A 27,839-nucleotide genomic window follows, 5' to 3' on the forward strand; every position below is an offset into this window, starting at 1 on the left:
AAACACAATTTTTTGCCAAAATCAAAATTCTGCAATCTGATTCAGGTGGTGAGTATATGTCAAATGAATTTCAATTTTTTCTTCAAAGTCATGGGATCATATCACAACGTTCTTGTCCTTTCACCCCACAACAAAACGGTGTGGCTGAAAGAAAGAATCGTCATCTTCTTGATGTTGTTCGAACTCTTCTAATTGAGTCATGTGTTTCTTCTCATTTTTGGTGTGAAGCTTTGTGTACTGCTGTTTATTTGATTAATCGATTACCATCTCCCAACTTGAACAATGATTCTCCTTACTTTCGTTTGTTTAGACATTCACCAAATTATTCCAATCTTCATATTTTTGGATGTATTTGTTTTGTTCACCTTCCTGCACATGAGATAAATAAACTTACTGCCCAATCTGTCAAGTGTGCCTTCTTAGGATATGCTGGAATCCAAAAAGGATTTCTTTGTTATGATCCACATGCACGTCGAACTCGTGTCTCTAGGAATGTCATTTTTTTTTAAAATCAGCCCTTCTTTCGCACACAACAGACTTCAGCACTTCCTTCTCTATCTGTTTAACCACATTTTCCTGAGTCACCAACACCAGTACAAAGGTTTAAACCTGGTTATGTTTATCATAGATGCACTCCTGCTTCTGATCCTTCTACAGGTCTCACTGAGGTTCCTTCACATCTTCCTGCGGCATCTGATCCTGTTCTACCCATTTCCTATGATCCACCACCTCTTCGTAAAAGCTCTAGACCTCACAAACCTCCTGAAAGGTATGGTTTTTCAACTCCTGTGGCTATGTCTACTACCCTGTCTTCTATTTCCATTCCCACTTGTTATAAACAGGCTAGAGAACATGAGTGCTGGCAACAAGCAATGGAGGCAGAACTTCAAACACTTGAGGCAAATCATACTTGGGACATTATTTCTTGTCCTCCACATGTTAAGCCCATTGGTAGTAAGTGGGTTTATATTGTGAAACTCAAGTCTGATGGCTCTTTAGATAGATACAAAGCTCGATTGGTTGCTCTTGGCAATAAACAAGAATATGGCTTCGACTATGAAGAAACATTCGCACCAGTTGCTAAGATAACCATAATGAGAACAATTCTTGCTATTGCAGCCTCTAAAGCTTGGCCTTTACATCAGATGGATGTAAAAAATGTCTTCTTGCATGGGGATCTTAAGGAAGAGATTTACATGAAACTTCCACCCGGTATGTCAACAACGGCTTCTGATGAAGTTTGCAAGCTAAGACGCTCTTTGTATGGGTTGAAACAAGCACCTAGAGCCTGGTTTGAGAAGTTTCGCAACACTCTTCTCACCTTCTCCTTCACACAAAGTCAATATGATTCATCACTCTTCTTTTACAAGACCACCACTGGTATGGTATTTCTCTTAGTCTATGTCGATGATATTATCATCACTGGTAATGACATAGGGCTGATCACAAAGCTTCAACATATGTTGCGTAGTACATTTCAAATGAAAGATCTTGGGCATCTCACATATTTTTTGGGGCTGGAAGTTCACTCTAGAGATCATGGTTTGTTCTTAAATCAACATAAATATATCCAGGATCTCATTGAGCTAGCTGGTTTAAAGGATGCTACTGCTGTTGATACGCCAATGGAGGTGAATGTGAAATACCAAAAAGATGAAGGTGAGCCTTTGCCTGATCCTTTTTTATATAGGCAACTTGTTGGTAGTCTTATCTACCTAACAATTACAAGGCCTGATATCTCCTATGCTGTCCATATAGTTAGCAAATTTATGCAGGCACCTCGACATCTTCATCTTGTTGCAGTTCGTTGTATTATTAGATACTTAATTAGGTCACCTACTCATGGGTTGTTTTTTCCTACACAATCTACTCTTAATTTGACTTCATATAGTGATGCCGATTGGGCTGGCTGCCCGGATACTAGGAAGTCTATCACAGGCTGGTGCATTTTTCTTGGAGATGCCTTGATTTCGTGGAAGTGTAAGAAACAGGACTGTGTCTCTAAATCTTCTACAGAGGCTGTCTGAAATTGTGGTTACGTGGTCTTATTTCTGAACTTGGGTTCCCTCCTACTGATCCTACTCCACTTCATGGTGATAATACTAGTGCTATTCAAATAGCTGCGAATCCGTTATATCATGAACGCACAAAGCACATAGACGTGGACTGTCATTACATTAGGGAGGCCTTTACTCGAGGTGTTATCACTCTTCCTCATGTTAATACTGATCTTTAAATAGCTGATGCCTTTACAAAAGCTTTGACACGCCAACGACATAAATTTCTCAGTAGCAAATTGATGCTCTTAGACCTACCCGCATCAATTTGAGGGGGGATGTCAATATATTCTTCTTTCCTTATATAGTTTCTTCTTTCATTATATAGTTTCTTTCATAGCTGTATATTATATTCTTCTTTCCTTATTTAGTTTCTTTCATAGCTGTATATCCCTTGATTATATCTTTAAGATTTTCATTATTGTCTAGGCCTAAGATTAAGGGATCTGATTATATTTATTAGATCCTAGAATTAAGGGATTTGATCCTTCTTGATGTATATATATATTGTAACTCTCTTAGTGAAAAATACATAAAACATTTCAGAATTTCTCTTGTATTATCTTGTCATCCATATGATATGGACATTTCACGAATGATAGATGGCATGAGAATGAGGTTTCTTGAAGGCATAAATCTTGACAATTCTGTTTAAAGAAGAAATCTTTGTTCAGCACAGACATTGGAATGGGAGATTGCAGAACAGAGCTAGTTATAATGAAGATTATTACATATAGAAACTGAATGGATAAATGGAGAGCTAAATAGAAATGTAATTTATTTAAAAAAGGAACTCAAACAAAGAGTCCCAAAATACCCCATGCTATCTTCAGTGTGGTGAGGTTATGTATCTCAAATGCATGTCTACTATATGCAATGTATAGCATCCATAATTAGTTTAACAAAAAAAAAAAAGGAAAAAAGAAAAGGAAAAGGAGCATACTATAAATCGATGGACTAATGTCCTCTTTTCCTGCCCAAATCGGTGCACCCGGCTGACTGCTTGAGCCTCGTCTGCTGGATTGAGCAGTGGCTCCACAAGAACAACATGCTGTGCTTCTAACAGATTGAGTCCATTGGCTCCATGCTGGATTAAGAGCAGCAACACTTGAACAGATTTTGTTTCTTGTTGGTGTCTATCAGTTCTTTTGGGACTGCTATTCTGCGCTCTGAATTCACTGATGGCAACATGTGATTTCCTGCATTTATGAAGTCACAACCAAAAGACATGATAAAAATAAGTTGAAGTCTACAAATAACTCGATCAACATTAAAATACCTGAAACACACTTCTAACAGTATTTTTGGCACTGGGAAACAAAGAGGTATGCATACATTCAAACTGTTAAACTTCGCACAATACCAATTTTTACAGAACACCAAGTGTTGATCTACCTATAATTGGATCTCTCTCTTCCCTCCCCAAAGGTAAATTACAAGATTTCAATATTTGCACAAATTATGCAAGGCAGTTATTTTTCATCCCCAATCTCCTTTTATTTTGTTCGTGTTATCATTAGTATTCATCAACCTAATTTGTGCACTTTGCTTGTATAAGAATGCTGAAAACACAAGGAACCACTTTTCTTGGATGATGTGGTTTCTTGATAATTTTGTTCGAGTTACCAAATTAAGAGGAATTTAACAACCATCTTTTGGCAAACCTGAAAAGCAAAACAAAAATTCTCCTGAACGGCATAGCCCTTTCCTTTTAGCCCATCAAGGTCCATGAAGATCAGTTGAACTACAAAAAAAACATAAATAAGATGATCAAGAGATCTATCTACCTTCCTCCTTTCATCCGGATATAGGTGATTTCATTAGCATTGAGAGCATGCTCTAACACATCAAAGACATCATTCCAACTTGAGAATACGAGAACCTTTTCTCTAGGATCTGAAGACTTCATCCACAAGATTCTTCTAGTGACTGCTTCAACCTTTATGGTGCCAAAAAAGAAGTGAACAAGGTTTATGCTCTGGGAAAAGGAGAAATACCTCGTATATAAATGCAATAGTAACATGCTGTCTTAAGTGCACCATGTGCATGTTCCAAGACTACAAATTTGAATTTGAATTTGCTCAAGGCATTAGATTAGGAAGTAAACCTTTGTTCCATATGAACCTTGAACAGACAAAGACGCTTCAGTTTTTTCACAGCCTTGAATTGCATCCAGCATAGCAGAACTACAAGATTTGTCCCGTTTATCATCGGCATAAGCAATATTCCCAAAATCAGTATGCTGCCGACATGTTGGGCACATTACCCATTTACGTTGGAACCTGTTATCATGCATTTTGCGCTCAGTCATTGCAAAGAAACCTGCAAGAAAGAAAAAAGCATGAAATGGTGCTTAACCAGGGTGAAATATTTCATATGAGAGGAATCAACAAGTAATAAAGTCAACTCCAACGTACTTAAGATGGTTGAGGACATCCAAGAGACAAGCAAGCATGCATGTATGTCTGAGTACATGCATGCAAGCAATCATGTGTGCCGCACTCACACACACATGAAAGAGAGAAGTCTGAGGAACTGGTGGATCAAGGATGCTAGGACAAAGTATTCATCAACTGAGAATGCAGTTGACCCATCATATCAAGGTAGAAAAATTGCCATGGTCTCTCCTAACTTTTAAGTGACAAAATGCAGATATAGGAAGCAGGATTATCAACATGTTGTGTGACAACTAGGAGGAAAAGTAGTCTTTTATAAGATGGTTTCTTATCATGCATCGGCCTTTGCACCTACTGGCTACTATTATTGGCTTAGAAGGTTGGATGCCCAGTTTTAGCTGGATCCAGATTCCAGATGTAGGATTGTTTGGTTTGTTCTGTTTGGGATGCCTATTGGGTCATTTGCTTCATTTTATCAATGTTTGTTGTATTAAATTCACACGAGAGAGCCAGTTCTAAAGTCGGTAAACTGAATGTTTGTTGTTCTAACACCATAATTATTTCATGAATGGATTTTAGGAAGTTGAAGAATCATGAAATGGAAACAGGTAAAACTCATATTTACAGCAAGTGACGTGCCCGCATGGGAAAACCATCTTTTGATTGTTTAGCTTCTCTTGACAGATAGGGCATGCTCTGGGTTGGACTTTGTAATAAAGACAGACTGGCAACAAAGATCAGTTGCTGGATTGGTTGAGATTACACCGCCCATTCCTCATTTTAACAATTATGAGGGACTGATTAGGCATCCTTTCTTAATCTATGCTTTTAATAATTTGGCTGTAATTTGTCATTACATGTGATTAGCTATACCATAATATACTACAGAAAGAAAAAGGATCGGGAGAAATAAACCTGAGAAATTGTTTATCAAACATTATTGTTGATTATGTGTAGGCAAAGTTAAATATCTCAACAGGTGGTACTTCAATTTCATAAGCAAATGCGCTTTCTCTACTCCAACAAAAAGAAAATGTTTTTGCAAACTATGTTTTGTCCATAGTGTCTCTTTTCCTCAATTTATGAACATGAAACCTTAAAGTTTTAATTTTTTCTTTTCCAGCCATTTGATTGGATTAAAAAGACCTTTTTCGAGAAAGCAAACACTGAAGAGAAGTGAAGAAGAATCAACTTTCTGGTAACAGCTTTCTGATTTCTTCTTTCAGGTTGCTGAGAAAAACCATAAACAAAGTCGATATGAATAATGTTGTTTAATTTTGCACTTTATTGATGAGTCCTTGTTGGCATTATTCATGACAATGATCTGAGAATTAAACGCTTTTGTTTCTTGTTATATGTACTTAATTTGGTTTGTCTCTCCCCCCCATATGCATTGCTTTCAGTTTCTAAATTGCTGTGTGAAAGGTAAGTAGAGTTAAATCTCTCTCTTGAAACATGAGGTTAAGTGTGTTGGGGTGATTCACAGTGGAGAAAATTTGAGTTTCTACTTAAATATAGAACCGTACAAATGGTAGATTACTTCTTCACAGATTTAAATAATGCTGGTGTGAAATTTTATCGCAGTATCCTTTGCCTATGTGGTAGATTAATCAAATACTTAATAACAAGTCTTTATTATATTTCTTTTCTAGATTGAAAAATTATTTTCACATTTTATTTTTCAATATAATTATATACTCTTCTTGTCTTCCATGTTGGAGCATAATATTTTTTTAAAAAAATTATTTTTGTACTATTAGCTATCAGCTTTTCCTCAAAAAGGACTTTAAAAGTTACACTAGTCAATATACGAATATACCGTTTGTTTCAACTTGAATTATCGTATTTAATTACGTGATGTGCACTCAAACATTTAGGGCTCTAGGAAATTGAATCAAGTAAAAAATTTTGATAAAAAATTGTACTCGAGTCCTGAGCTTGTAAGATCTGTATTTGAAGTTTCATTATATGGTACTGACTTTTTACATGTTTCCTCTACTGTTTTTCGCCAATAAATTTGAACTGTTTCTTTTTTTCTTTTCTTGTGCTTAGCATTGAAAAAGTTAATCCGTACGCAAATACTTTAGAAAAATAAAAGGCTGAAAAGACCACAAAGGGAGATCAAAACCCTCTTGGCTTTCCAACTCGATCAAGCCTTTGTGTTCGATCAGGACTTAAAATTCTTGTAATTGCCAGCTCGTATAGTAATTTAACTCTGAAGCAGCAGCAGCAGCAGCAGCATAGCTGCTAACCATTCCATGGCATGTCACATATCAGCAACCATTGACAGTACGTTTGCAAACCATGTAGAGAGATTCTTTTAGACCCTGATTTTTCCTTCTCCTCATGCCTCTCTCCTAGAGGTCTTAAGAAATACATTGGAGGAGTTGCAAAAACATTATTAAGAAATACCTAATAATAAAATCGTACAAAAACAGCTCTTCGAAGTGGACTATCAAATCTTCTCTAAAATAATTGGCATTGCGTGTACTGCATTCTACATCATAATATTAAGAATATAAAAAATGTTTTAAGCCATTTAAATTTGATAGTTATGCTAGACTTAAACAACTTGGATCTGGTAGCAATGCAAGACTATATTTTTTATAATTTTTTTAATCCTAGAAGTCCTAAAAAATACATAGGAGGAGTTGGAGAAACATTTCATCCGATTTGAATAATCTGGAATGCGATGTGGTATGCCTACAAGTCTTAAGAAATACGTAGGAGGTGGTCGTCAGATTTAGCCCCAAAAAAGAGACCCAGCATGGATTTTTTCTAACATTTCAGGGCATGTCCGAAAGAAAGATTTGTAATAAAATCATACAAAAACAGCTCGCATGGAAAGTATCTAATGGGAATGTGAGGTACCATGTAGAGCAGTTACTTATTCGAGCAAGGGGAGGGGAGAGGGTGCAGCTCTTCGAAGTGGCCTATCAGATCTTCTCTAAAAGAATTGGCATTGCGCATGTCCTGGAGTTGTTACTAGTATAGTCATGCTAGACTTAAACGACTTAGATTTAATTTAATTTTTTTATAATTTTTTTTATTTTAAACAGAAATTCTAATTATTTTTTTTATTTTTATAAAAAAAATATTTAAACTATCCTTACAGTATTCTAAACAGAATCCTAATTAATTTTTTTATACATTTAAATTACCCTTGAAATATCCTAAATAGAAATGCTAATTAATTTTTTATAATGTTTTTAGTTTTTATTAAAAAAATTTAAACTACCCTTCAAATATCCTAAACAGAAATACTAATTAATATATATATATATATATATATATATATTTTATTAAAAAAACATTTAAACTACACTTGAAGTATCCTAAATAAATTTTTTTTATAAATGTTTTCTAGTTTTTTATAAAAAATTTAAACTATCCTTGAATAAATCTAAATAGAAATCTTAATTAATTTTTTTTATAAATGTTTTTGTTTGTTATAAAAAAAACATTTAAACTACCCTTGAACTATCCTAAACCAAAATGCTAATTAATTTTTTTTATAATTTTTTAATTTTTTATAGAAAAACTTTTAAACTATCCTTAAAGTATTTTAAATAGAAATGCTAATTAATTTTTTTTATAAATATTTTTTATTTTTATAAAAGACATTTAAACTATCTTTTAAGTATCTTAAAAAGAAATCCTAATTAATGTTTTTTGTAATTATTTTTATTTGTTATAAAAAAATATTTAAACTACCATTCAAGTATCTTAAACCAAATGCTACTTAATTGTTTTTATAATTGTTTTGTATTTTTTTATTAAAAAACATTTAGACTACCCTTGAAGTATCTTAAACAAAAATTCTAATTACTTTTTTATTTTTAAAAAACGTTTAAACTACCCTTGAAGTATCTTAAAAAAAAATTCTAATTAAATTTTTTAATAAATTTCTTTTATTGTTTCTAAAAAAACATTTAAACTACCCTTGAACTATCATAAACAGAAATGCTAATTAATTTTTTTTATATAATGTTTTCTATAAAACAATATTAAAACTATCCTTGAAATATCATAAAAAACTTTTTTATAAATGTTTTCTACTTTTTATATATAAAAAAACATTTAAACTACCTCTCAAGTATCCTAAACAGAAATGTTAATTAATTTTTTTATATATTTTTAAAATATTTAAAATAGACTTGAAGTATTCTAAATAAGTTTTTTTATAAAACAATTTTAAATTATCCTTAAAGTATCCTAAACAGAAATTCTAATTATTTTTTATAAAGTTTTTTTATTTTTTTATAAAAAAAACATTTAAATTATCCTTGAAATATTCTAAAAAGAAATTCTGATTATTTTTTTCTTGGGTCTCGGCGACGACTAGCCTCCTCCTCCACTGCTGGCTTTATTTTAGATTTAATGTATTTGAATGTATTTTTTATATTAATTTAATTTATTTATTTTATATTTGATTTGATTTTATATTATTTAATTTAATTTTTCTACTTTTATTCAATGTATTTTTTTAAAAAAAAAATACATTGAATGGTATTATTGAAACTTCAATCCTGCTCGTCATGGTTGAATGGTAGCCTTTATCGATAGTTTGGGAATGAGGGTACTTTTATCTACAAGATTCCACAATGAAAGTTTCACCAACCAATAGACTGTTATCGTGTTCTTTAGGTTTGAATTTTCATACAATTGATTATTTTGCCTACTGAAGCTCTTGTTTTTTTTTTTTCATTGTTCTTTTAATTGTTTCAGCGATAACTTAAAATTTCATTCCGTAGTGTATTGATCTTCAATTTAGAATCAAAATATTCTCAAACCCTTCATGCAAAGAAAAACAAATTCTAACGCATAAAACATAATTTGAAAGAAAAAAAGTTCGATGATAAAATTCATATTACAAATAATTATTGTTCCAATTGATAATCGAATAGAAGTAGCTATACACTATGAGATTAAGAGATCTCCCAAACTTATTGTGCAAAATGCCTTTGGCAGTGGAGGCCACTTAGTTGTAAGCTCGAAAGAAATTTTTTCCATTGTAGGCCGAGATTGGGGATTGGGATGCAAGCATGCAAGTGCAATTTTCATCATGTGGACAACGCCCTCTGCTGCTCCTTTTTTAGGAAGCGAGATGCGTTAGTCTAACACATCCTTCAATGGTGTATGTTGGGCAATCGGTGGCATCGACGATGATGACGAAGATCCTGGTGATAAGAGTGCTGAAATGAGATCGCCTGGATGCCTTCCTGTCATCACCTCCATTGTTACCACTCCGAAGCTATAGATATCGCATTTTTCAGTCACTTTCATTGTGTAAGCTAGCTCTGCCAAAAAAAAACTGATTATACATGGTTTTTTTATCAAATAGTTGAAAGAAAAGACTTTATAATAAAAGCTAAAAAAACACTATATATTGTCTTCACTATTACACATTAGTAACTTAATGTTGAAATAAAGCTACGCACCTGGAGCAGTATATCCAAAAGTACCAAATTGGATGAGTCAGGCATCAACAGTCTAGCTGTGCCAAAGTCGGAGATGTGTGCTTCATATTCCAAGTCCAGAAGGATATTATTGCTGGTAATGTCTCGATGAATGATCGGAGGAGAGCAAGAATGGTGTAGATAGGATAAAGCTCCACCCATCCCTTTCACAACGTTTAGCCTTCTCATCCAATCGAACTCAATTGCTTGTTCCTCACTGCTTATAATCTTTCTCAAGCTTCCTCTTTCAACGAACTCATAAACCAAAAAAGAATGCTTTACATGTGAGCAAAATCCATGCATTTTCACAATATTTCGATGTCGAATATTTGCCAACACGCGAACTTCCTTTTCAAAAGCTTTAAAATCGGACAACTTTTCTGTTTGTGACCGGTGAAGTTTCTTCACAGCAACCACCTGTTCTGTTGGCATCACTGCTTTATAAACAGTTCCATATCCTCCTTCGCCAATGCAGTAGTTGGAGTTGAATTCCTCTGTAGCTTCAACGATATTCTTATACAACTTCTTCCCATCATGGCCCAATATCGTGAATATGTTTCGATCTTGTTCATTTTCTGGCTCAGTGTTTCTCTTCCTAGCTCTTTTACAGAGAATGAATAAAGCTCCAATCACAACAAACACTAAAAGCAAGCTTCCTAAAAGAGGGAGTACAATCAAAAGCACAAGCTTGTTGCTCTTTCTCTTAACAGTTTTCCTGCTTGTTGGAAGATTGCACGGCTTTAGACCACTGGCGTTGCCACATATACCCATATTATCCCTTAATGCCTCAAATGAAGCGTTGTGGAAGGCTTTGATATCGGGAATGGGGCCTTGTAGCTTATTGGATGAGATATCCACAGTTGTTAAGCTTAACATGTCTTTGAAAGTGCTCGGAATCCGTCCAGAAAGCATGTTGTGTGAGACATTCAGAGTTTCCAAACTTTGAAGTTGCCCAAGTTGCCTCGGTATCTCTCGAGTCAGGAAATTGCAGCTAAGATCAAGATCTTGAAGAGAAAGTAAAAAGCCTATCTCACCTGGAATGCTTTCTCTAAATTTATTACCGCTGAGGTTCAGCAACAATAAATTCGAGCATTCCCCAAGTTGTTTCGGAATCAATCCACTCAGATTATTAGATGCTAAATTAAGGATTTGAAGATTGGAAAGCATCTTAATATCTAAGGGAATGGCACCTGAAAGATGGTTGTTGTTAAGGAGAAGCTTGTACAACAACTTCAAACCCCCTAAACCTTTTGGGATGGCTCCTTTTAACTGATTTGATGACAGATCAATCAATTGTAATTGAGTAGCCTTCCCAAGCTCTGGTGGTATCTCACCAGAAACATTATTGTTTGAGATTTTTAGGCTTGTCATGTTACGACAATCTCCCCATTTTGAAGAAAGCTCCCCATAAAAATTATTGTTACTCAAATCAATATAATCCAGCTGTGGATAGACACCAAAAACCTCAGAAATATTTCCTGTTAATTGATTCCAATCAAGTCTTACTCGGTATAAACTAGTATAGTTTTTCAAGCTTTCCGGGTTTGAACCTGAGAAGTAGTTGTAGGAAGCAGTAAAGATTTCCAATACTCCTCCATGGCATAAATCTAGTGGCAAATGACCCGTGAATTCGTTGGCAGCCAAAGACAAATACTTCAAATGGGTGAGATTGTTCATATCTGAGGGAAATGGGCCGTGAAATTTGTTCTCTTGCAATGCCATTTCCACAAGGGATTTAAGTTGTCCTATTTCTGAAGGAACACATCCAGATAAATTATTTCGATTTAGACCAAGTCCAGTGAGCATTGTCATGTTACCAATAGATGGGACGGGATCAGAGAGTTTGTTGTGAGAAAGATTAAGTAAAGATAAATTTCTTAATTGTCTAATGGAATAAGGGATTCTACCGGTTAAAAAATTATTTGACAATTCAAGTCTATTGAGAGACTCTAACAATCCAATTTCCTGAGGAATGGAACCAGAAAGTTTGTTACCCCAAAGAACGAGCATGAATAGGCTTGTCAAGTTTCCAATAGAAGAAGGGATGGGACCAGAGAGTTTGTTATCCAAAAGATAGAGGTCAGATAGGCTTGTCAAGTTTTCAATAGAAGAAGGGATGGGACCAGAGAGTTGGTTCTTAGCACGACCAAGGAAAGATAAATTTCTTAATTTTCCAATGGAATAAGGGATTCTACTGGTTAAAACATTATTTGACAACTCAAGTTCATTGAGAGACTCTAGCAACCCAATTTCTTGAGGAATAGAACCAGAGAGTTTGTTACTATGAAGACTGAGCTTGGATAGGCTTGTGAAGTTTCCAATAGAAGAAGGGATGGGACCAGAAAGTTTGTTATCCGAAAGATAAAGCACAGATAGACTTTTCAAGTTTCCAATAGAAGAAGGGATGGAACCAGAGAGAGAATTATCAGCAAGGTCAAGCCAAAAAAGATTGGGGAAGGATGAGAAGTTTAAATCATAAAGCGTACCTCTCAAACCAAAACTTTCAAGTGTCAAATTGGTGACGCTTCCAGAATTGTCACAGGTGATTCCAATCCAGTTAATGCAAGGGCTGATGCCGACCCAGGAAGAAAGGAGAGATTGGCTTTGGTTGTGAAGACTGGCTTTCCATTGGAGAAGAGCCACATAAACACTACGTGCAAATTGCTCTACGAGAAAGTCTTTGGCAATATCTATACAAGTGGTCTCCATATGATATGGACATTTCACGAATGAGAGATGGCATGAGAATGAGGTTTCTTGAAGGCATAAATCTTTGACAATTCTGTTTAAAGAAGAAATCTTTGTTCAGCACAGACATTGGAATGGGAGATTGCAAAACAGAGCTAGTTGTAATGAAGATTATGGCGATGTGTTTCTTTGAACAAAAGTGGACAAAGAAAGATGGTGCAAAGATTGAATGGAGTGTCTAATATCTGCCATTGGGGACTAAGGAGAAGAGGACCTAGCTTTTCTTAGCTATGTCCTGTTATTTTTGTATAACCTACGCAGCGAGTATTACTCTCTGTAAATTACTCTCTGTAACTGACAGAGGGTTAAATTACTCTCTGGACAAACATTATTCTAGAAAGAAAGAAATCCTTTAACTTAATTAATTCAGTTAAGAGTCACCTCACAGCTAGATGGTTGTTAGGTCAAGGATGGTCTCGTGAATAATATCCATCCACACTGAAATTACGAGTAAGAATCCACGAAGTTCCTTGAGGTTAAATTTGTATCATGAAACACGAGCAGCAGCAGCAATTTCGTTGAGTTTGCTTTCACACTTGTGAAAGCTTTAGATGGTCGACAGGGTCCTGCTCCCTGTTGTTAACGTGTATCACAGGCTTTTAAGATACAGAGAGATATATAGAAAGAGTGATGATAGGAATGAGACTTATTAAATCTTCTTCTTCTGTTATTCAATGATTCTGACTTGTAAAATTAACTTTTTTGAATATTTTTTATTTTTAATAACATTAAAAAAATATTAATTTAATTTTTTTATATTAAATTTATTTTTAAAACATATCTAAACACAAGTTTTACCACAAATCAAACAAACTACAAATAACAACCCTTTGTTAACAAAGATTCTTTCCAATAACAGTTTGTTTTTTAATTTATTTTTATTTTTTTTATTAGCACTTAGATTTGGCAGACAAGGCAGACTCAAGAGACTTGGGTCTGGCGGCCAAGCATGACCCAAGAGCATCGGGTTTGGTGGCATGTCTAATTAATTTTTTTTATAATTTTATTTTTATAAAAAAGAACATTTAAACTATCCTATCCTAAATAATTTCTTTTTATAAAGTTTTTCTATTTTTCATAAAAAAAATATTTAAACTACCCTTCAAGTATCTTAAACAGAAACGCTAATTAATTATTTTTATAATTTTTTTATTTCTTATAAAAAATATTTAAATTACACTTGAAGTATCCTAAATAATTTTTTTATAAATCTTTTCTATTTTTTATAAAGACATTTAAACTATTATTGAATAATCCTAAACAGAAATTCTCATTAATTTATTTTATTTGTTATAAAAGAAACTATTTAAACTACCTTTAAAGTATCCTGAACTGAACTGCTAATTATTTTTTTATAATTTGCTTTTATTTTTTATAAAAAAAATTAAATTATCCTTAAAATATCTTAAATAGAAATGCTAATTAATTTTTATATAAAAAAACATTTCAATTACCCTTGAAGTATCCTAAACAAAAATTCTTATTAATTTTTATATATAATTTTTTTATAAAATTATAATTAATTTAAACTACCCTTGAAGTATCCTAAATAAAAATTCTAATTAATTAAAAAAAAAATTCAAACTACCCTTGAAGTATCCTAAAAAAATTTCTAATTAATTAAAAAACAAATTTAAACTACCCTTGAAGTATTCAAAAAAGAAATGATAATTAATTTTTTTATATAAAAAAAACATTTAAACTACATTTTAAATATCCTAAATAATTTTTTTATAATATTTTTCTATTTTTTATAAAAACAAATTAAACTATCCATGAAGTTTTCTAAACAGAAATTCTAATTAATAATTTTTATAATGTTTAATTTGTTATAAAAAATATTTAAACTACTCTTGAAGTATCCTAAACCAAAATGCTAATTAAGTTTTTTAATATTTTTTATATAAAAAATTAAACTATCCTTAAAGTATTCTAAACAGAAATGATAATTAATTTTTTATCGCATATATTTGTTATGATACTTTACGCTGATGCGAACACATTTTCTTCCCCTTTCATTTTTATATCACACTCCAAAAAAATGACATAACTTTAACTATATTTATGTGTTATTGGTTTGCTTAGTTATATTATTATCATGTATGAAACTAATAAATTAATCATATTATAACTTAGTCTCTTATTGTATGTTTGTTCTATTTATTCATTGAGTCGTGAAAAACTCATCATTTCAATCTTTACAAGATATATAGTGTTTATTAAGAGTAGGTTTTTGTCTATACTCTAAGCTGATATACCCAACACTCTTTCATGCGGGCTATGACATGTATATATGAAGTAGTAATATAGAGGGATAGAAGATTGCTTCGCTGCAATTCCATTCTGAGGTTTGGTGTTCAAAGAAAAGAATGATTATCACACGGAAATTCCTGCTGTATTTTCCTTCAGTCTCCTCTCAGCTGCTAGAGCAGCAGCCACGGACGGGGGCAGATGTCTTAGGTTTTCAGTTGGCTTTCCATCACTTTCTGGTACAGTGGACGGCACTGTTGCGAATAGGGACTCAACATCCTTAAGGGTTAACAAAGTCTGATCCTGATTCTTCGTGTTCCCACTTATGAATGAACTGGTGCTTCTACTTCTGTTCAGTTCATATATGCTCTCTTCCACGGTGTCTTTAACCTGATAAGATCATAGAAGAAAAGGGGGAAATTTTCTTAGAACACATAGAGACTATATAAAGCAGAATTCTAACAGATGACATGAATTTTCAAAGTTTCGGACAACAAGCAAACTAGAAAGCATGAGAGGTCTTTGTAAGCAATGTAAACATTACACACGTACACAAATTCACAAAAAGGAATGAGATTGAAGGATTTGTTAATAGAAAACCCTCACGCTAGTCCTTAAAGAGTTCCTGCATGTTCCTTGTCTTCATAGCATCAAATCTTTCCTAATATAATCACTAAAGAAGGGAGTGTACATTTAAATTCTGAAACAAATATAAAAGGCTCCATTCGAGCAACAATCGGATGGTTGACATGATAAGGATTATTATAAGTCTAATCTAATTACATATAGAAATTGCATGGATAAATGGTGAGCTAAATAGAAATGTAAATTGTTTTAAAAAGGAACTCAAACAAAAAGTCCCAAAATAGCCCATGCTATCTTCAGTGTGGTGAGGTTATGTATCTCAAATGCATGTCTACTATATGCAATGTATAGCATCCATAATTAGTTTAACAAAAAACAAAAAGTAAAAAAGAAAAGGAAAAGGAGCATACTATAAATCGATGGACTAATGTCCTCTTTTCCTGCCCAATTCGGTGCGCACCCGGCTGACTGCTTGAGCCTCAGCTGCTGGATTGAGCAGTGGCTCCACAAGAACAACATGCTGTGCTTCTAAAAGATTGAGTCCATTGGTTCCATGCTGGATCAAGAGCAGCAACACTTGAACAGATTTTGTTTCTTGTTGTTGTCTAGGAGTTATTTTGGGACTGCCATTCTGCGCTCTGAATTCACTGATGGCAACATGTGATTTCCTGCATTTACGAAGTCACAACCAAAAGACACGATAAAAAATATGTATTTTTGGCACTGGGAAACAGAGGTATGCAAACATTCAAACTCTTAAACTTCGCACAATACCAATTTTTACAGAGCAACAGGTGTTGGTCTACTATAATTGGATCTCTCTCATCCTTCCCCAAAGTTAAACTACAAGATTTCAATATTTTCACAAATTATGCAAGGCAGCTATTTTTCATCCCCAATCTCCTTTTGTTTTGTTCGTGATATCACTAGTATTCATCAACCTAATTTGTGCACTTTGCTTGTATAAGAATGCTGAAAACAGAAGGAACCACTTTTCTTGGATGATGTGGTTTCTTGTTAATTTTGTTTGAGTTACCAAATTAAGAGGAATTTAACAACAATCTTTTATAAAACCAATTGCTGAAAGCCAAAACAAAAATTCTCCTGGATGGCATAGCCCTTTTCTTTTGGTCCATCAAGGTCCATGAAGATCAGTTGAACTTTAAAAAAAACATAAATAAGATGATCAAGCGATCTATCTACCTTCCTCCTTTCATCCAGATATAGGTGACTTCATTAGCATTGAAAGCATGCTCTAACACATCAAGGACATCATTCCAACTTGAGAATACGAGAACCTTTGCTTTAGGATCTGAAGACTTTATCCACAAGATTCTTCTAGTGATTGCTTCAACCTTTATGGTGCCAAAAAAGAAGTGAACAAGGTTTATGCTCTGGGAAAAGGAGAAATACCTCGTATATAAATGCAACAGTAACATGCTGTCTTAAGTGCACCATGTGCATGTTCCAAGACTACAAATTTGAATTTGAATTTGCTCAAGGCATTAGATTAGGAAGTAAACCTTTGTTCCATATGAACCTTGAACAGCCAAAGACGCTTCAGTTTTTTCACAGCCTTGAATTGCATCCAGCATAGCAGAACTACAAGATTTGTCCCGTTTATCATCGGCATAAGCAATATTCCCAAAATCAGTATGCTGCCGACATGTTGGGCACATTACCCATTTCCGTTGGAACCTGTTATCATGCATTTTGCGCTCAGTCATTGCAAAGAAACCTGCAAGAAAGAAAAAAGATGAAATGGTGCTTAACCAGGGTGAAATATTTCATATGAGAGGAATCAACAAGTAATAAAGTCAACTCCAACGTACTTAAGATGGTTGAGGACATCCAAGAGACAAGCAAGCATGCATGTATGTCTGAGTACATGCATGCAAGCAATCATGTGTGCCGCACTCACACACACATGAAAGAGAGAAGTCTGAGGAACTGGTGGATCAAGGATGCTAGGACAAAGTATTCATTAACTGTGAATGCAGTTGACCCATCATATCACGGTAGAAAAATTGCCATGGTCTCTCCTAACTTTTAAGAGACAAGCAAAAATGACTGGTTACACACAGTTAATGACATCTAAGAGACAAGCAAAAATGCATGTCTGAGTACATGCATGCAAGCAATCATGTGCATCGTGCTCACACACACATGAAAGAGAGAAGTCTGAGGAACTGGTGCAAGCAATCATGTGCATCGCGCTCACACACACATGACAGAGAGAAGTCTGAGGAACTGATGGATCAAGAATGCTAGGACGAAGTATTCATCAACTGTGAATGCAGTTGACCCATCATATCAAGGTAGAAAAATTGCCATGGTCTCTCCTAACTTTTAAGTGACAAAATGCAGATATAGGAAGCAGGATTATCAACATGTTGTGTGACAACTAGGAGGAAAAGTAGTCATTTATAAGATGGTTTCTTATCATGCATCGGCTTTTGCACCTACTGGCTACTATTATTGGCTTAGAAGGTTGGATGCCCAGTTTTAGCTGGATCCAGATTCCAGATGTAGGATTGTTTGGTTTGTTCTGTTTGGGATGCCTATTGGGTCATTTGCTTCATTTTATCAATGTTTGTTGTATTAAATTCACACGAGAGAGCCAGTTCTAAAGTCGGTAAACTGAATGTTTGTTGTTCTAACACCATAATTATTTCATGAATGGATTTTAGGAAGTTGAAGAATCATGAAATGGAAACAGGTAAAACTCATATTTACAGCAAGTGACGTGCCCGCATGGGAAAACCATCTTTTGATTGTTTAGCTTCTCTTGACAGATAGGGCATGCTCTGGGTTGGACTTTGTAATAAAGACAGACTGGCAACAAAGATCAGTTGCTGGATTGGTTGAGATTACACCGCCCATTCCTCATTTTAACAATTATGAGGGACTGATTAGGCATCCTTTCTTAATCTATGCTTTTAATAATTTGGCTGTAATTTGTCATTACATGTGATTAGCTATACCATAATATACTACAGAAAGAAAAAGGATCGGGAGAAATAAACCTGAGAAATTGTTTATCAAACATTATTGTTGATTATGTGTAGGCAAAGTTAAATATCTCAACAGGTGGTACTTCAATTTCATAAGCAAATGCGCTTTCTCTACTCCAACAAAAAGAAAATGTTTTTGCAAACTATGTTTTGTCCATAGTGTCTCTTTTCCTCAATTTATGAACATGAAACCTTAAAGTTTTAATTTTTTCTTTTCCAGCCATTTGATTGGATTAAAAAGACCTTTTTCGAGAAAGCAAACACTGAAGAGAAGTGAAGAAGAATCAACTTTCTGGTAACAGCTTTCTGATTTCTTCTTTCAGGTTGCTGAGAAAAACCATGAACAAAGTCGATATGAATAATGTTGTTTAATTTTGCACTTTATTGATGAGTCCTTGTTGCCATTATTCATGACAATTATTTGATCAGAATTAAACGCTTTTGTTTCTTGTTGTATGTACTTTGGCTTGTCTCCCCCCCCCCCCATATGCATTGCTTTCAGTTTCTAAATTGCTGTGTGAAAGGTAAGTAGAGTTAAATCTCTCTCTTGAATCATGAGGTTAAGTGTGTTGGGGTGATTCACAGTGGAGAAAATTTGAGTTTCTACTTTTTTTTTTATAATCATCGAGAGTATATTGAGAAGGCCATAAAGCGAATAGCCAAAAAGAAATACAAGAGATAAAAAAAAAAAAACTGATCTACTACAGCAAACAACAAGAAGACTACCCAAGATTTCTTATTACACCATAATTTGATGCCATCAGAAGATCTTAAAAGGTCATTTCCTGTATAATTGAAGTTTGAATCTTGAGAATGCAACCAAATAGCAACCCGATGAAGGATGGTGGAGAAACAATCAAACAAGTTTATAGTTCCCTCCTCAAAAACAATTTTGTTCCTCAGCAACCATATACCCTAAATAGTACTACTTGAAATTAATCTCCAAGCTGATCTTTGGAATTTGCCATGTACCATTTCGGGCCACTGCAGAAGCAGCAAGTCAATTGTTCTCGGTAAACAACATTGGATACCCCACCAATCCAAAACTTTCATCCAAACACTCCTAAAAAAGTTACAATGTATAAAAAGATTCTCTGAGTTTCTACTTAAATATAGAACCGTACACATGGTAGATTACTTCTTCACAGATTTAAATAATGCTGGTGTGAAATTTTATCGCAGTATCCTTTGCCTATGTGGTAGATTAATCAATGTATTCAATTTTTGTTAAGTGGCTTCGCTTTTAGAGAAACTATAATTTGTTCCTTTTTATTAAATTTTGTTTTCATACTTAATAACAAGTCTTTATTATATTTCTTTTCTAGATTGAAAAATTATTTTCACATTTTATTTTTCAATATAATTATATACTCTTCTTGTCTTCCATGTTGGAGCATAATATTTTTTTTTAAAAATTATTTTTGTACTGTTAGCTATCAGCTTTTCCTCAAAAAGGACTTTAAAAGTTACACTAGTCAATATACGAATATACCGTTTGTTTCAACTTGAATTATCGTATTTAATTACGTGATGTGCACTCAAACATTTAGGGCTCTAGGAAATTGAATCAAGTAAAAAATTTTGATAAAAAATTGTACTCGAGTCCTGAGCTTGTAAGATCTGTATTTGAAGTTTCATTCTATGGTACTGACTTTTTACATGTTTCCTCTACTGTTTTTCGCCAATAAATTTGAACTGTTTCTTTTTTTCTTTTCTTGTGCTTACCATTGAAAAAGTTAATCCGTACGCAAATACTTTAGAAAAATAAAAGGCTGAAAAGACCACAAAGGGAGATCAAAACCCTCTTGGCTTTCCAACTCGATCAAGCCTTTGTGTTCGATCAGGACTTAAAATTCTTGTAATTGCCAGCTCGTATAGTAATTTAACTCTGAAGCAGCAGCAGCAGCAGCAGCATAGCTGCTAACCATTCCATGGCATGTCACATATCAGCAACCATTGACAGTACGTTTGCAAACCATGTAGAGAGATTCTTTTAGACCCTGATTTTTCCTTCTCCTCATGCCTCTCTCCTAGAGGTCTTAAGAAATACATTGGAGGAGTTGGAAAAACATTATTAAGAAATACCTAATAATAAAATCGTACAAAAACAGCTCTTCGAAGTGGACTATCAAATCTTCTCTAAAATAATTGGCATTGCGTGTACTGCATTCTACATCAGAATATTAAGAATATAAAAAATGTTTTAAGCCATTTAAATTTGATAGTTATGCTAGACTTAAACAACTTGGATCTGGTAGCAATGCAGGACTATATTTTTTATAATTTTTTTAATCCTAGAAGTACTAAAAAATACATAGGAGGAGTTGGAGAAACATTTCATCCAGTATAAGCATTTGAATAATCTGGAATGCAATGTGGTATGCCTACAAGTCTTAAGAAATACGTAGGAGGTGGTTGTAGTAACCTATTTTTGGGCCCCACAAATAAAAAAAATATATAATAAAAAAAAGAAGAATTTGAACAGTGTCGTTTTGACACTGTTCCTCTTCCCGCATGCTGCCAAAACCGAGGGAGCCGCACTCACTGGCCGACCACCCGCCGCGCGCCCACTGGCCGACCAGCTGCCGCATGCCCTGCTCCCCACACGCAACAGCAGCCCGCGCCCCTCTAGCCTATAAATACTGCTCTCAACACAAGCAACAAAGGGGAGTTTTTTTTAGGGAACGAGAGAGAGGGCTGGAAAACTAAAAGAGGGGGAAAGTTTTTTTGAACAAAAGAGAGGGGAACGGGAAAGAAGCAAAAGAAGAAAGGGGCCAAGCAACGCTGAAACAACAGGGGTGGTTTTTTGGAGAGGAAGGAGGAGAAGTTCAGTTGTGAACGGGAGAAGAGAAAACAAAGGAGAACAGCTGCAGTAACACGCCAACTGCACCAGCATTGCCAAACGCCACCACCATCCTGCCTCAGTTCATCACCTTCCTCCCACCCGGCGCTGCTGCTTGAAGAAAAAGGGAGCGCCTGCCTCGCGAGCAGCAGGAGAAGAAGAAGAAAACAGCTGCTGTCATTGGACTTCCCAGCCACTGCCACCTTCATAACCACCGGGAGGCATCGTCGGTTTCCTCTCCACCACCACCAGCACCTCCGCGAAGCCGCTGCAGAGAAGGAAGAACATGGTTGACAGAAGAAGCAAAGGAAACAGGGGAGAACAGAGCTGAAGAAGAAAACAGCAGAGAAGAAAGGAAGAAAGGCCGATCACCCTCCCGGTCATCCTCCGGTCAGCAACCGCCAGCAGCACCGCTTTCAGAGCCACCACAGGTCAGCCCTCTGACCCTTATCTCTGTTTACTGTTCATCGTCTTGCATGCAGAACGTGCACTGTGCACGTTCTGCAAGCAAGGAAATAATTACCCGGTTACTGTGTGAACAGTAACCAATCATGTGGTTTTGGGCTGGGCTGAGTCCAGCCCTGTAGAAAGTAGGCCCAATTTATTTTGGGCTGATTTCGGCCCAGTTTCCTTTTGGGCCGGGTCTGGCCCGTTCGAACAAAAATTCTTCAAAAATTATTTCAAAAAATATGTGATTTTCTGTAATTTTATTACTGTATTCTGATCAATATCGGTTTGTATTTTTATACTGTAAAGATACAAATCCAGTATTAAAATACCTGGAAATGTGCTTTAACTGCTGATTTAAACCTGAGAAATTGTTTATCAAACATTATTGTTGATTATGTGTAGGCTAAGTTAAATATCTCAACAGGTGGTCCTTCAATTTCATAAGCAAATGCGCTTTCTCTACTCCAACAAAAAGAAAATGTTTTTGCAAACTATGTTTTGTCCATAGTGTCTCTTTTCCTCAATTTATGAACATGAAACCTTAAAGTTTTAATTGTTTCTTTTCCAGCCATTTGATTGGATTAAAAAGACCTTTTTCGAGAAAGCAAACACTGAAGAGAAGTGAAGAAGAATCAACTTTCTGGTAACAGCTTTCTGATTTCTTCTTTCAGGTTGCTGAGAAAAACCATGAACAAAGTCGATATGAATAATGTTGTTTAATTTTGCACTTTATTGATGAGTCCTTGTTGCCATTATTCATGACAATGATTTGAGAATTAAACGCTTTTGTTTCTTGTTATATGTACTTTGGCTTGTCTATCCCCCCCATATGCATTGCTTTCAGTTTCTAAATTGCTGTGTGAAAGGTAAGTAGTGTTAAATCTCTCTAAATATGCCAAAAGGAAATGAGACGGCAAGTACCTCTTGAATCATGAGGTTAAGTGTGTTGGGGTGATTCACAGTGGAGAAAATTTGAGTTTATACTTAATTATAGAACCGTACAAATGGTAGATTACTTCTTCACAGATTTAAATAATGCTGGTGTGAAATTTTATCGCTGTATCCTTTGCCTATGTGGTAGATTAATCAATGTATTCAATTTTTGTTAAGTGGCTTTGCTTTTAGAGAAACTATAATTTGTTCCTTTTTATTAAATTTTGTTTTCATACTTGATAAAAAGTCTTTATTATATTTCTTTTCTAGATTGAAAAATTATTTTCTCACATTTTCTTTTTCAATATAATTATATACTCTTCTTGTCTTCCATGTTGGAGTATAGTATTTATTTTTATACCGTTTGTTTCAACTTGATATTTAATTAAATGATGTGTAGACAGACATTTAGGGCTCTAGGAAATTGAATCAAGTCAAAAAATTTGATAAAAAACTGTACTCGAGTCCTGAGCTTGTAAGATCTGTATGTGATAGTATTTGAAGTTTCATGCTATGGTAATGCAATGCTAGGTACTGTCTTTTTACATGTTTCCTGTCTGGTTGGTAAATTTGAAATGTTTCTTTTCTTGTGCTTAGCATTGAAAAAGTTAATCCGTACGCAAATACTTTAGAAAAATAAAAGGCTGAAAAGACCACAAAGAGAGATCAAAACCCTCTTGGCTTTCCAACTCGATCAAGCTTTAGTGTTTGTATGGTAACTGAACTCTGAAGCAGCAGCAGATAGCTGCAAACCATTCCATGGCATGTCACATATCAGCTCCCGTATGACATTCTCATAAGGATCTTCTGTGAAGTCCCAGTCACAACCATTGACAGTACGTTTGCAAACCATGTAGAGAGATTCTTTCAGACCCTGATTTTTCCTTCTCTTCATGTCTCTCTCCTAGAAGTCCCTAAGAAATACGTAGGAGGACTTGGAGAAACATTTCATCCAGCATAAGCATTTGAATAATCTGGAATGCGACGTGGTATGCCTACAAGTCTTAAGAAATAAGATAGGAGGTGGTCGTCAGATTTAGCCCCAAAAAAGAGATCCAGCATGGATTTTTTCTAACATTTCAGGGCATGTCCGAACGAAAGATTTGACCCACCTAGTAATAAAATCATACAAAAACAGCTCGCATGGAAAGTATCTAATGGGAATGTGAGGTACCATGTAGAGCAGTTACTTATTCGAGCAAGGGGAGGGGAGAGGGTGCAGCTCTTCGAAGTGGCCTATCAAATACCATGTAGAGCAGTTACTTATTCGATCAAGGGGAGGGGAGAGGTGTTCTGCGTTCTACAGCGGGTTAATATTAATTTTTTAAAAAAATATTAAGAGTATTATAGTGTTCTGCATTCTAAAGCGGGTTAATAATACATTGAATGGTATTATTGAAGCTTCAATCCTCTCATCATGGTTGAATGGTAGCCTTTATCGATAGTCTATATAGACTGTTATCATGTTCTTTGGGTTTGAATTTTCTAATGAAATGATGGAAATTCATTTCATTAGAAAATTCAACATCAAGTTGGAAATTCATTGGATGGTAGACTGGATCTTGCTGCTACCTTCTTACAGTTGATTATTTTGCCTACTGAAGCTCTTTTTTTTTTTTTTTTCATTGTTCTTTTAATTGTTTCAGCGATAACTTAAAATTTCATTCCGTAGTGTATTGATCTTCAATTTAGAATCAAAATAATATTCTCAAACCCTTCATGCAAAGAAAACAAATTCTAACGCATAAAACAGTGCCAACATAATTTGAAAGAAAAAAAGTTCGATGATAAAATTCATATTACAGATAATTATTGTTCCAATTGATAATCGAATAGAAGTAGCTATACTCTATGAGAAGAGATCTCCCAAACTTATTGTGCCGAATGCCTGAGGCAGTGGAGGCCACTTAGTTGTAAGCTCGAAAGAAATTTTTTCCATTGTAGGCCGAGATTGGGGATTGGGATGCAAGCATGCAAGTGTAATTTTCATCATGTGGACAACGCCCTCTGCTGCTCCTTTTTTAGGAAGCGAGATGCGTTGGTCTAACACATCCTTCAATAGTGCATGTTGAGCAATCGGTGGCATCGATGATGACGACGAAGATCCTGGTGATAAGAGTGCTGAAATGAGATCGCCGGGGTGCCTTCCTGTCATCACCTCCATTGTTACCACTCCGAAGCTATAGACATCGCATTTTTCAGTCACCTTCATTGTGTAAGCTAGCTCTGCCAAAAAAACATGATTATGCATGGTTTTTTTATCAAATAGTTGAAAGAAAAGACCTTATAATAAAAGCTGAAAAAACACTATATTATCTTCACTATTACGCATTAGTAACTTAACGTTGAAATAAAGCTACTTACCTGGAGCAGTATATCCAAAGGTACCTGCAAATGAGGTCCAATTGGATGAGTCAGGCATCAACAGTCTAGCGGTGCCAAAGTCGGAGACGTGTGCTTCATATTCCAAGTCCAGAAGGATATTATTGCTGGTAATGTCTCGATGAATGATCGGAGGAGAGCAAGAATGGTGTAGATAGGATAAAGCTCCACCCACCCCTTTCACAACGTTTAGCCTTTTCGTCCAATCGAACTCAATTGCTTGTTCCTCACTGCTTATAATCTTTCTCAAGCTTCCTCTTTCTATGAACTCGTAAACCAAAAAAGAATGCTTTGTATGTGAGCAAAATCCATACATTTTCACAATATTTCGATGTCGAATATTTGCCAGCACACAAACTTCCTTTTCAAAAGCCTTAAAATCGGACAACTTTTCTGTTTGTGACCGGTGAAGTTTCTTCACAGCGACCACTTGTTCTGTTGGCATCACTGCTTTATAAACAGTTCCATATCCTCCTTCGCCAATGCAGTAGTTGGAGTTGAATTCCTCTGTAGCTTCAACGATATTCTCATAGAACTTCTTCCCATCATGGCCCAATATCGTGAACATGTTTCGATCTTGTTCATTTTCTGGCTCAGCGTTTGTCTTCCTAGCTCTTTTGCAGAGAATGGATAAAGCTCCAAGCACAACAAACACTAAAAGCAAGCTTCCTAAAAGAGGGAGTACAATCAAAACCACAAGCTTGTTGCTCTTTCTCTTAACAGTTTTGCTGCTTGTTGGAAGATTGCACGGCTTCAGACCACTGGCGTTGCCACATATACCCATATTATCCCTTAATGCCTCAAATGAAGCGTTGTGGAAGGCTTTGATATCGGGAATGGGGCCTTGTAGCTTATTGGATGAGATATCCACAGTTGTTAAGCTTAGCATGTCTTTGAAAGTGCTCGGAATCCGTCCAGAAAGCATGTTGTGGGAGACATTCAGAGTTTCCAACTTCTGCAGTTGCCCAAGTTCCCGCGGTATATCTCGAGTCAGGAAATTGCAGCTAAGATCAAGATCTTGAAGAGAAAGTAGAAAGCCTATCTCACCTGGAATGCTTTCTCTAAATTTATTACCGCTGAGGTTCAGCAACAGTAAATTCGAGCATTCCCCAAGTTGTTTTGGAATCAATCCACTCAGATTATTAGATGCTAAATTAAGGATTTGAAGATTGGAAAGCATCTTAATATCTAAGGGAATGGCACCTGAAAGATGGTTGTTGTTAAGAATAAGCTTGTACAACAACTTCAAACCCCCTAAATCTTTTGGGATGCCTCCTTTTAACTGATTTGATGACAGATCTAACAAGTGCAATTGAGTAGCCTTCCCAAGCTCTGGTGGTATCTCACCAGAAACATTATTTTTTGAGATTTGAAGGCTTGTCATGTTACGACAATCTCCCCATTTTGAAGAAAGCTCACCATAAAAATTATTGTAACTCAAATCAATATAATTCAGATGTGGATAGATACCAAAAACCTCAGAAATATTTCCTGTTAACTGATTACGATCAAGCCTTACTCGGTATAAACCAGTACAGTTTTTCAAGCTTTCCGGGATTGAACCTGAGAAGTAGTTGTTGGAAGCAGTACAGATTTTCAATACTCCTCCATGGCATAAATCTACTGGCAAATGACCCGTGAATTCGTTGCCATCCAAAGCCAAACCATGCAAATGGGTGAGATTGTTCATCTCTGAGGGCAATGGGCCGTGAAATTTGTTACCTGCCAAGGCAAGTACATGGAGAGACTCTAGCAACCCAATTTCCTGAGGAATAGGACTAGAGAGTTTGTTTTTTTCAAGATAGAACTCAGAAACACTTGTCAAGTTCTTAATAGAAGAAGGGATGAGACCAGAGAGTTGGTTATAAGAAAGACCAAGGAAAAATAAATTTCTTAATTTTCCAATGGAATAAGGGATTCTACCAGTTAAAACATTATCTGCCAAGTCAAGAATATTGAGAGACTCTAGCAACCCAATTTCCTGAGGAATGGAACCAGAGAGTTTGTTACCCCAAAGATTGAGTTCGGATAGGCTTGTTAAGTTTCCAATAAAAGAAGGGATGGAACCAGTGAGATTATTTTGATATAGTGCTAAACCAGTGAGCATGGTCATGTTTCCAATAGAAAAAGGGATGGAACCAGAGAGTTGGTTATCCCATAGATAGAGCACAGATAGACTTTTCAAGTTTCCAATAGAAGAAGGGATGGAACCAGAGAGTTGGTTCCAAGAAAGAGCTAGAAAAGATAAGTTTCTTAATTTTCCAATTTCATGCGGGATGGTTCCAGAAAGAGAATTGTTCGGAAGGACAAGAAACAAAAGATTGGGGAAGGATGAGAAGTTTAAATCATAAAGCGTACCTCTCAAACCAAAACTTTGAAGTGTCAAATTGGTGACGCTTCCAGAATTGTCACAGGTGATTCCAATCCAGTTAATGCAAGGGCTGATGCCGACCCAAGAAGAAAGGAGAGATTGGCTTTGGTTGTCAAGACTGGCTTTCCATTGGAGAAGAGCCTCAGCTTCTGAATTATTATTACCAAATAGTGAAGTTGTGGAGGGAGTGTGTTCAGCTAAAGCAAAGAAAGAAGAAGAGTTGAATATGTGAAGGAGCAAAAACAGGATGTGGAGAAAGAAGGAGAAGAATGGTTTGTTTAGTAAGGACGCCGTCATGGTGTGTTTTTCAAGAGACAAAGGATATGGTTTGCTATGGTAGATTCGGCTCTTC

General features: G+C 35.3%; 3 protein-coding genes and 1 long non-coding RNA gene across 6 annotated transcripts in view; 1 reads left to right on the forward strand and 3 right to left on the reverse strand.

Moving 5' to 3' along the window:
- The window catches only part of LOC7459246 (uncharacterized), a 105,638-nt gene extending 98,440 nt beyond the window's left edge, over positions 1-7,198 (forward strand). The window contains exon 3 of the long non-coding RNA XR_008058181.1: positions 7,184-7,198. This is a non-coding gene — a long non-coding RNA (uncharacterized LOC7459246). The remainder of the gene's footprint in view (positions 1-7,183) is intronic.
- LOC18108327 (MDIS1-interacting receptor like kinase 2) overlaps positions 1-11,839 on the reverse strand; it is a 106,335-nt gene extending 94,496 nt beyond the window's left edge. Inside the window, exon 1 of one of the 3 annotated variants that reach the window (XM_052449426.1) lies at positions 11,160-11,828. In XM_052449426.1, the coding sequence (XP_052305386.1) occupies positions 11,160-11,724 (565 nt within the window). In that variant the 5' untranslated portion in view covers positions 11,725-11,828. Of the gene's footprint in view, positions 1-10,946 lie in introns of all 3 variants that reach the window. The other 2 variants (XM_052449424.1, XM_052449425.1) reach the window with 2 other exon arrangements.
- LOC127904755 (MDIS1-interacting receptor like kinase 2-like) lies at positions 11,790-12,775 on the reverse strand. The gene is made up of 2 exons (XM_052449390.1): positions 11,907-12,775; positions 11,790-11,815 (listed from the first exon to the last, which is right to left on the reverse strand). Exons 1-2 carry the CDS (start codon positions 12,619-12,621, stop codon positions 11,790-11,792), a joined length of 741 nt encoding a protein of 246 aa, XP_052305350.1. The 5' UTR covers positions 12,622-12,775.
- Positions 12,776-24,341: 11,566 nt separating this feature from the next.
- Positions 24,342-27,826, reverse strand: LOC112325565 (MDIS1-interacting receptor like kinase 2). Its single transcript, XM_024592289.2, has 2 exons — positions 25,099-27,826; positions 24,342-24,960 (listed from the first exon to the last, which is right to left on the reverse strand). Exons 1-2 carry the CDS (start codon positions 27,782-27,784, stop codon positions 24,584-24,586), a joined length of 3,063 nt encoding a protein of 1,020 aa, XP_024448057.2. The 5' UTR covers positions 27,785-27,826; the 3' UTR covers positions 24,342-24,583.
- Between the last annotated feature and the right edge of the window lie 13 nt (positions 27,827-27,839).

This window comes from Populus trichocarpa, chromosome 19, assembly GCF_000002775.5.
Source record: "Populus trichocarpa isolate Nisqually-1 chromosome 19, P.trichocarpa_v4.1, whole genome shotgun sequence".
Lineage (NCBI taxonomy): Eukaryota > Viridiplantae > Streptophyta > Magnoliopsida > Malpighiales > Salicaceae > Populus > Populus trichocarpa.

Excerpts from the sequence above, each read along its gene's own strand:
- LOC127904755 (XM_052449390.1), bottom strand. The coding sequence starts at position 12,621 with ATGGAGACCACTTGTATAGATATTGCCAAAGACTTTCTCGTAGAGCAA. Across the intron at positions 11,816-11,906 it reads ATTCATGCTCGTTCTTTGGG|AATCCCTTATTCCATTAGAC; the intron begins GTAACAAACTTT and ends TTTAACCGGTAG.
- LOC112325565 (XM_024592289.2), bottom strand. The coding sequence starts at position 27,784 with ATGACGGCGTCCTTACTAAACAAACCATTCTTCTCCTTCTTTCTCCAC. Across the intron at positions 24,961-25,098 it reads CTTTGGATATACTGCTCCAG|AGCTAGCTTACACAATGAAG; the intron begins GTAAGTAGCTTT and ends TTTTTTTGGCAG.